Source organism: Aplysia californica, unplaced genomic scaffold (assembly GCF_000002075.1).
Source record: "Aplysia californica isolate F4 #8 unplaced genomic scaffold, AplCal3.0 scaffold00390, whole genome shotgun sequence".
In the NCBI taxonomy this organism is placed as follows: Eukaryota; Metazoa; Mollusca; class Gastropoda; order Aplysiida; family Aplysiidae; genus Aplysia; species Aplysia californica.
Window position 1 is genome coordinate 54,132 of NW_004797660.1, and position 9,559 is coordinate 63,690.

The following is a 9,559-nucleotide window of genomic DNA, read 5'->3' on the forward strand; positions in this document are numbered from 1 at the left end:
CCCAGAGAGCCTGTGGTGCTGGCCAAGCTGCTCAAAGAGACGTCTATCCTAGGACAGATGTTCCCTGCAGCCACGCTCGTCCCCGGCACTTTCTCGGGGAGTCTCACTCAGACCGGTGGTCAGTGGGTTGTCCATGTGACTGGCAGAGTTCAAAGTTGCCCAGGTATGGCTTTTTAGGGGTTTTTTTTTCCATTTTCATCGTCATCGTCATCTTCATCATCATCATCATCATCGTCATTGTGTACAGCAGATAGTAAAACGGTTAAGACCTGGTAGTATTTCCAAAATATATAATGACTTTCAACATTTCACCCTCATCATCATCATCATGAAGTGCCAGATCTGCGGCAGACACCGGTGATAATGGTTCTCCATTCATTGCTTTGCTCGGATGCTCTTAAAAAAGCTACGTTTCCCTGATCTTTCCCTATTACCCATTTGTTTAGCTTCTCCAAGTAGGTTGCTTTAGGCCTGTCCCTGCCTTGTTTGTCTTCAATTTTGCCAGTGAGAGTTAGATGTTCAAGACCTGTATGTCTCTTTATCTATCCTAAAATCTGCCTCTGTCTTTTCCTGATTGTTTTTCACAGTGAATATCCCACGTGGGCTTCATCAAGTACTACCTCATTTGCTTTTTATAGGGTTTCAAACAAGAATCTTACTCTTGTCTTTTCAACCTGTTTGGACCAAATTATAAATAGTGTCATTTTGAAAATGTAAATTGCTGCTATCAAAACTGAATTTTACTACTAGATACTTCAACCATTCTAAATTGCTAGGTAAAAGCACGCTGTGCTGTGAACTGACATTTTACCGCAGATTTGGGAATTTTTATGGACTTTTTTGTTTTTTGCCTCAACACCTTTCATGTCCATTAGAGAACACATTTCTGTGTGGATTTTACTGGAAAAACATTTATTAAAGGCATAAAAGATATTAATTTTCAGTTTTCACAGGCTCTCCAGCTAAGGTAATAACTCAGCTTTGGCAGCCATTTTCCCGCTAATTTTACCTCTGAAACCAGGCGACACCCCCATCTCCTTCAATCACTAATATTTTGACCTGTATCCAAGATAAATGGATATTGATTTCATCAAAAGCAGGGCAAATGGACAAATTTTAAGATGATATCAATAACTCCACATGCCCCCAAATTAACGAGCACCTTATTCCACCATCATGACAGAAATTGTGTGGGTGCTTGGCGGGTGCTCTGGTGTGGTTTGCTCCTTCTTTCCTATCAAACAACTATCGTCTTTATCTCTCCTCCTTTTTTATGTTTGTTATTCTCTTGTAACATCTCTAATATTTGACACTTATATGACCTAATTGTGTTGCAAGTGCCGTAGAACACTTACTAAAACTAAATACACACACAAATTGTATATTTTTCTGCCCTCCGCCCAGGTTACCTTCACGTCCAGCTAAAGGACCCGGGCTACAGCTCGCGGTCACTGTTTGACTGCGACACCGTCGTACGGTGCCCCAACGAGTTCTCCTTGACCTTCCAGCTGCCCACCTCGGACAAAGAGGGCATGTTCAAGGACGTGATCGTGTCGCTGGGCGACAAACACGGCGTACACAACCATCGCGTGTTCCGGAGGTCCAAGCTGGAGGCACAGCTCGGGGCAGCCGCACAGGACCCACCTGGTGTGTAGTGTGTTGTTGTTGTTGTTGTTACTGCTGCTGCTGCTGCTGCTGCTGCTGCTGCTGCTGGTGTTGTTGTTGGTGGTGGTGTTGTTGTTGGTGTTGGTATTGTTGTTATTGTTGGTGTGGCAGTTGTTGTTATTGTTAGAGTGGGTGGTTGGCGGGTGCTCTGGTGTGCTTTGCTCCTTCTTTCCTATCAAACATCTGTCGTCCTTTTATCTCCCCCTTTTTAAAGTTTGTTACTCTCTTGTTATACATCTATTCTTCGGCACTTATATGACCTTTTTGTGTTGCAAGTGCCTTTAAACTCTTTCTTACCCTCCCCCAGGGCAGTGCCAGTGACTGAAGTGTCTTTAAGCCATTCCCAAAGGGGGGATGCACCGTAGAATTGTAAATGGGCTGATTTATCAATGTCATGCTCATACTGTACAGGAACAACATAGGGGGAACTGCTGCTTTTTGTTTCCTAATCCTTACTATCGCCATTTTGCCTCTACTTCTTTTGTATGTTTGTCCCTCTCTTGTGAACTGCTATTTCCAGGGTGCCTTGATAGTCGAAGTAGACTTTGTGCTGTTGAGGCTAGAGAGGTGAGCCTGATTCCTCATTTGGACTTCTCTGTTGGCCTTATCGTGGGCAGTATTGCTTACAGACATATCTCAAAGGCTGCTAAAATTGACTTACGTCTGTATGCAGTACTGCCTGTGTTGTGCAGTTGTGAGTGCCGTAAAACCTTATTAAAATAAGACTAAAAACTCGTAACACATCTCGTTTTCGGCTCTCATGTGACCTGATTGTGTTACAAGTGCCGTAGAACTATTACTAAAGTTTCTTCTCTCTACCCACAACGGCTAAGTAAGTAGTGAGTTTAGACTCAGGTAATGTCAAGCAAGTGTTGGTGACACGGGGTTTTGATGGGTGGTCAATGGGCTGTGTCCTTGAGCAAGACACGACAGCCTTAGCTCAAAATACAGGGCGCTGCACAGTGGCATGGTTGTAAACTGTTCTGTATTTGTGTAATATTGTGCATTTATGTATGTATTTATGCATGCACGTATTTATAATTATGTATTTATGTATGCATATGTATGTTTGCCATTGTAAACCAAAGTGCCCTTCTGGGACAAATAGAAGTGTAATTTATTATAATTATTATTATTCAGTTGAGGCCCCAGAGGAACAGCTTCCTGTGCCGTACGCGATGACGGAGAAGGACCGGCCGGAGGGGTCTGGACCTCGGGCGACCCCTGACCTTCCCATAGCCTTCCCAGTCCTACTGGGGATTGCAGGGACGATCATTCTACTGCTGGTCCTGGCTATTCTAGGGTTTTGTTTCCAACCAGGTCAGAGGTCGTTGTCAGTTGTTTTGTCTGTATGTGTCACGACGCGGTGGAATCAGGCGCTTGTCAATTTTGGGGCATTTGTGAGGCAGCGTGGTGAAATTTCTCGACTTGTATTTAAGATAAATGGGTATTGTTTTCATCGAAAGCAAGGCTAATAGACAGACTTTAAGATGATACCAATAACTCCATTTGCCAAAAAATTGACGAGCGCCTGATTCCACCACATCGTGACTTATTTGGAGTTATTGGCATCATCTGAAAGCTTTTTTTCATATTAGAAAACTTAAACATCCCTGCCGTAAGCTGACAGCACCTTTTTTTATTCACAGCAGTTTCGAAAAAAAGTTTTTTTTGCCAGGGTAACCATTGAAAAATAGAGCGCTTCTGAAATTTAAATTCTATTTTGTTCATAAACTACTCAGTTTCACTTTGGTTTTTTCACTCAAGTAAGGTTACTGATCAGGGTTTCGATTTGATTTAGCAAATAGAAACTTTTGGCATCAAAATGAAAAAGTGCGTTTCGTCAGTTTTGGGCAGAACTGTGGTTACCCCCAGCCAGCTTTTTTGTGTCACGACCAATAAGACAATGTCCCGTCACTTCCCCAGGACTACCGGAGACGCTGTATGCCAACTGGTACCACCCATTGTTCGCCATGGGCTACATGATGATGCAGTTTCTCTACAGCTTGGTCGTGACTGGCACCGTCTTCTTCCTCATCCTTTCTGTGATCACCAGGTGAGTTATCTGTGTATTTGTGAATCGCAATATATATATATATATGTGTATTGAAACTTCACGACCTCAATGCCTTCTTGTCGTATCTCCATTTTTTTAAAACATAATTGAAAATGCGACTTCTTCTTTAGCTCACTCTTTGCTATGAACTGTTGTCACTGTTATTAAAAATGGAGATAAGACCAGAAAGCACTGAGGTTGTGATTGTTAACAGCAGTATTTATTTGTGAATAGTAATTTCATATTTTTAGCATTACTTCATGACAATGACAATGACAATCTTTGACAAGATTACGCAGCTCGTAAGACCAGCTCCCGTATAGTTTTAATATTCTACTTCTTCCCACTTCTGCACAGTGTTGTGATTACAGTCAATGAGAAAAGGAGGGAATATAAATAATGTTCATCGTCTTTACTTGTCTCTCTTCCTTTCTTTGTTTGTTACTCTCTTGTAACCTGTCCCCGTCGTTCTATGCCAGAAGAAAAATTTTGAAATTATGCAAACTGAGCCCAAAAATGTGAAATTATGCGATTCTGTTAATTTTCACAAAGAATGATAAAGGAAAATAATCAGAAATTTTGCAAAAAAATGATCAAATTTTGCTAAATTATGCGGGGTGCATAAAACGGCGGGGAGAGTGTAACACCTCTGTAATCTTTGGCACTTATATGATCTCATTGTGTTGCAAGTGCCGTAAAACTCTTACAAAAACTAAAAACTAAATCTAAGTAACTATCCCAGTTCCAGTTGAAACAAATAATACCTTTCTTTCAGATCAGTAGCCTATCCTTTTCTTATAACCATTCCAATTCACTGAAGTAACATTGCCAATTCAGTCATATTATATTTCCACCACAGACTAGTGGGTTGGCAGAGAGTGCCACTGGTAGGTCCTACTTCTTTACTTTCCTTCTGTTGTTTCTGTTCATCTGACTTTTTCCCGTCGGGTGGGTGATTGGCGGGTGCTCTGGTGTGGTTTGCTTCTTCTTTCCTTTTAAACATCTGTCGTCCTTATCTCCCCTTCTTTTTAATGTTTGTTACTCTCTTGTAACACCTCTAATCTTCTGGCGCTCATATGACCTTATGCAGTTGCGAGCACAGTAAAACCTAGTAAAACTAAACTTTTTCCTGAGCACTAAATGACCATTATTGTGTTGATGTACCTGTACCTCTGTATACTCAAACATAACAAATGTGGGTGGTTTGCGGGTGCTCTTGTGTGGTTTGCTTCTTCTTTCCTGTCTAACATCTATCGTCCTTATCTCTTCTCCATCTTTTTTCTGTTTGTTACTCTCTTGTAACACCTCTAATCTTCGGCACTTATATGACCTTATATTGTGTTGCAAGTGCTGTAAAATACTTAATTTGAAAAAAACAAAAAAAACCCCCACCAAACAAACCGACCCCTCACTGATCTGACTGTGTGTGCCCTCCCCAGCGAACATGTCAACTTTGTGCTGCAGTACGGCCAGCAGGGGGCGGTTAGTACCGCGTCCAGCCACATCGAGCTGCTTCAGTTACAGCGCCACCTAGAGGGGGAGATCGCGCGGCAGGACGCACACTTGGACACCGTGCAGGAGGAGTGTCTGGCCGATGTGGAGCTCATCATAGCCGACCTCCGGAAGGTCAGTGTGTATGTGTGTGTGTGAGAGAGAGAGAGAGAGAGTATGTGTGTGTGTGTGTCTGGCCATTGTGGAGCTCATCATAGCCGACCTCCGGAAGGTCAGTGTGTGTGTGTGCGTGTGTGTGAGAGAGAGGATCATAGCTGACCTCCAGAAAGTCTGTGTGTGTGTGTTCTGTATATGGTTTGCTCACTCGCTGTCCCTCCCTCCCCCCCCTCTCTCTCTCTCTCTCTCTCTCTCTCTCTCTCTCTCTCTCCTCTCTCTCTCTCTCTCTCTCTCTCTCTCTCTCTCTCTCTCTCTCTCTCTCTCTCTCTCTCTCTCTCTCTCTCTCTCTCTCTCTCTCTCTCTCTCTCTCTCCTCTCTCTCTCTCTCTCTCTCACTCTGCTTCTCTCTTTATCTGCCTTCCTTCCTCCCTCCTTCTATCTGTCTTCTTCTTATTTCTCTCTGTCTTCCCCCAGTACAGTAGACGTTAACTCCCAATTTCTCCATCTCTGGTACAGTTACACTCGGACCTTCTGAACTCCACTGAGGACGTATTTCACCGGTACCGTCTGGAGCTACTGCTTGATCAGCAGAAACTGCATGTGCGGGAACGACTCACACGAGATTTGGAAACCTTCAGGTGAACAGACAGTTACAGATTGATGATGAATCAGCTGATTGAGTGATTGATTAACTGGTTATCCCTATCCGTGCGTCGTGTTTTAATATCGTATCCATGTGACGTGGGGAACTCTGTGCCAACACTTTCCACAGGGGAAATTTACTTGTTAATCCGATCCATATGCTTTGCATAGCAGTCTGGTAAAATGATTTTTTGAGAAATACTGAAAGTTTCAAAGAGATCTTTGCAATAGTATTCTAAAATGTGAAGAATACAACCTACTATGCTGTTTTAATCCCCTCTCTCTCTCTCTCTCTCTCTCTCTCTCTCTCCCTCTCTCTCTCTCTCTCTCCCTCTCTCTCTCTCTCTCTCTCTCTTTCTTTCTCTCTGTGTGGCCTACAGATGAAACGTTATTTTAATCCTCCCTCTCTCTCTCTCCCTGTGTGTCCCACCCACAGACAAAACTACGCCACGGCGGCCCAGGCAGTGCTGCGACAGGTCAACCAGAACGCTCTGGCCTCGTTCCAGAACGTGGAGCACAACAACACATGGCTGGATGGGGTTCGCTTCCTGCACGGGGCCGTCATGCTGCTCCGCAAGGCTCACGATAAGGAGCAGAAAAGCTTCATGGACTGGACTCACATCAAAGCGGACCTAGCCAAACTAGAAATCGGTCAGTGTTATCAGACAAAGTTTTAGTTTTAGTAGGTCTTTCGGCGCTCGCAACTGCATTAGGTCATATGAGCACCAGGAGATAAGAGGTGTTACAAGAGAGTAACAAACATAAAAAAGAAGAAGGGGAGATAAGGACGATAGATGTTTGATAGGAAAGAAGGAGCAAACCACACCAGAGCATCCACGTATCAGCCGAATTCTAATTGTATTTTCTTATTTTCAAAGGGAAATGCCATCGTTATCCCTGTCTTTCTCAACATGGATCAGGGTGTAGGTCCTCGAACAAACACTTTCCATCTTTCCCTTTCCTTGAGTAGCCTCTTGGTATTATTACACATCTTCCTACTTTTCTAAATTCTGTTCATCATTCACTATGACTTTTTTCCAAATTCCACATGGCCTTCCCCATGAACTCTAACCCTATGGATTTAAACCCAACATAGTCTTTGTTATGCAGCTGCCTGGCTTCCTAAGAGTACGTCCAATCCATCGCCACAGCTTTTTTTCCACTAAACTGTGAAGTAACACAGGCAAAAGCTGTCCACAATCTTCAACCCGCACATTAAAAAAAAATTTATGTTATCATTATTTTAGATCAATAGAAATAGAATCTTGTATCCGTCTTCTTTCTAAGAAGAGTTTTGCTTGGGGTAAACTATTCACTTCTTACCCACTGCGTGGTTGGTTGCTCTAGTGTGGTTTGCTTCTTCTATCCTAAGAAACATCTATCGTCCTTATCTCCCCTTCTTCTTTTTTATGTTTGTTACTCTCTTGTAACACCTCTAATCTTCTGGAACTCATGACCTCATGCAGTAGCGAGCGCCGTAAAACCTCTACTAAAACAAACAAATTGCCCACTGCAGAAGTCTAGTGCTTATTGCTTTCAGGCGCCAGGGTAAGGAAAAGTGAGCTTGTGACTGTTCAGGGATTGGAATTGAATCCCCTCTCTCTTCCCTCAAATTCGTTCCCGAACCTCTCCCCTCCCCCAAAACAGGTCTTCCATAATATGGTAAGGGGTATAAAAACTTCACAAAAAGGAAGAAGTTATAAAATTACAAGATGACTGTAGCCACTTTATATTGAACCTCCAATGCACACTTAGGTCTTTGGGACCTATAGTTATAAAAGTCGTGTCTTTTTTTTCTCAGATCTCTCGTTCTCCCTGCCTGCCCTGCCTCGACTTGACGATATTCCAGTTGCTCCTCCTGATTCACCGGCAATTCACCGAATGTCGGACCCTAATAAAGACCCGGAGAAGGAGCCAATCAGAACAATTCAAATGCACAACAATTGGTTCTTCCCACTGCAAGAATCGGGAATTGGAGGCGCGTCTTTGTTTCAGGTAAAACTGACAGATGCTGTGTGATAGGTTGAGGTATGCTTGAGCTTTTTCTTTGTCCATGGAGGTAGGGATGAGGAAATGTAAAAGAGAAGAGCCATCTTCATATTTATTTACAGTTCAATCGAACCTTCTCTAACAGCCAATCCGTCCAGGACAATTGCCTGTACACGTCCCACTTAACTTTTTTCCCCCTATGTTATGACACTTCACCACCTTAGAATTACAAAGTTCTTTCTGCAGAGTAACTTTTTTGAGAAATTTGATGTAAAGAATTGGAAGTTTTGCAAGATGTCAAAACTTTTTTTGAATGCAGTGCTTTGAATATCTTGATAACGACTCCGAATAATCTTATGATTTTGATAAAGCAGATAGAACATTTTGATTTCTGACCTCATGGTCTTAGTAACTCAAAACAGCCAAAAATGTCAAATAGAACTTTGTAATTTTAAGGTAGTAACTTTTCTAAAACAACCACTTTTTTCCTCAGCAGTGCATAGCTGCCTTGGGCAATTTTAAATGTATGTTCAGGCTGATTCTGGGCAGTTGTCTAATTTGTTACTTCAATTATTAACAGACTATAGGGGAGGTGGAAAAAGTAGGCCTTATCGCAAAACTGAATGATGTCATTGACTGCCTTACCGAAGAAAGTGACCAATCTGACCAGAGTCTGTGGTTCTGCAGTTAGGTGTTTCACCGTAGCACGCAGAAGACTAATGTTCAAATCTCATGAGGGGAGAATGTTAATTGTGTATAATGCTCTTTCTGCTGGGATATTGCATGTCTCAGCTTGCATTAACCCTAACAGGTAGGGTTGAAGCCAGCCTCCTAGACAAACAAATCCCAAGGGGGATTACTAATATATTCTTATGCACAGTAGAACTGTAAATGGGCTGATTTATCAATGCCTTGCTCATACTGTGCCGGAACAACATAGGGAGAACTGCTGCTTTTTCTTTCCTAATCCTTACTATCGTCATTTTCCTCCACTTCTTTTGTATGTTTGTCACTCTCTTGTGAACTGCTGTTCCCAGGGTGCCTTGATAGTCAAAGAAGACTTTGTGCTGTTGAAGCTAGAGAGGTGACCAGAGTAAACCTGATTCCTCATTTGGACTTCTGTGTTGACATCCACCCCTTGACGCTCATATGACCTTATATGTAATTGCGAGCACAATAAAGCCTTACGAAAACTAACGAACTAGATGAACAAAATGGAGTCGATGGAAGCATGAAAAACCTAAATTTGGGGGGGGGAAATGAATGTTTTGCTAGTCGATGTGTGCCATTATTTAATGTTGTCCTCAGAGTGTTCGCAGCAAGGGCTCGGAGGGAAGCTCACAGGAGACGTCACTCGCCTTCTATATCTTCCTGGGCTTGTTCATCGCCTGCGACCTTGTTCTTCTGGCACACAGAATGTTCAAGGCTTGGACAACGGCAAACCTCATCATCTTTGGGTTTCCAGAGTATTTCAGGGAGCGCAAAGGTGGGTTGGAAATAGGAGATTTATCCCCACACTTATTATCTGACAGTGTGTGAACGTGTGCCTTCTTATGTATTGATTTGCATAACCACCGTCTCGTATCAAACCCTCCCCCCC

At 42.8% G+C, this 9,559-nt stretch overlaps 1 protein-coding gene across 1 annotated transcript in view; it reads left to right on the forward strand.

Annotated features, from left to right (window-relative positions):
- LOC101854967 overlaps positions 1-9,559 on the forward strand; it is a gene marked incomplete at its 5' end in the record, with an annotated part of 70,016 nt that overhangs the window by 54,015 nt on the left and 6,442 nt on the right. The window contains 9 exon segments of the mRNA XM_013085618.2: positions 6-163; positions 1,405-1,647; positions 2,806-2,985; positions 3,592-3,721; positions 5,161-5,347; positions 5,845-5,966; positions 6,407-6,621; positions 7,772-7,965; positions 9,268-9,445. Coding sequence (XP_012941072.2) covers positions 6-163; positions 1,405-1,647; positions 2,806-2,985; positions 3,592-3,721; positions 5,161-5,347; positions 5,845-5,966; positions 6,407-6,621; positions 7,772-7,965; positions 9,268-9,445 — 1,607 coding nt within the window.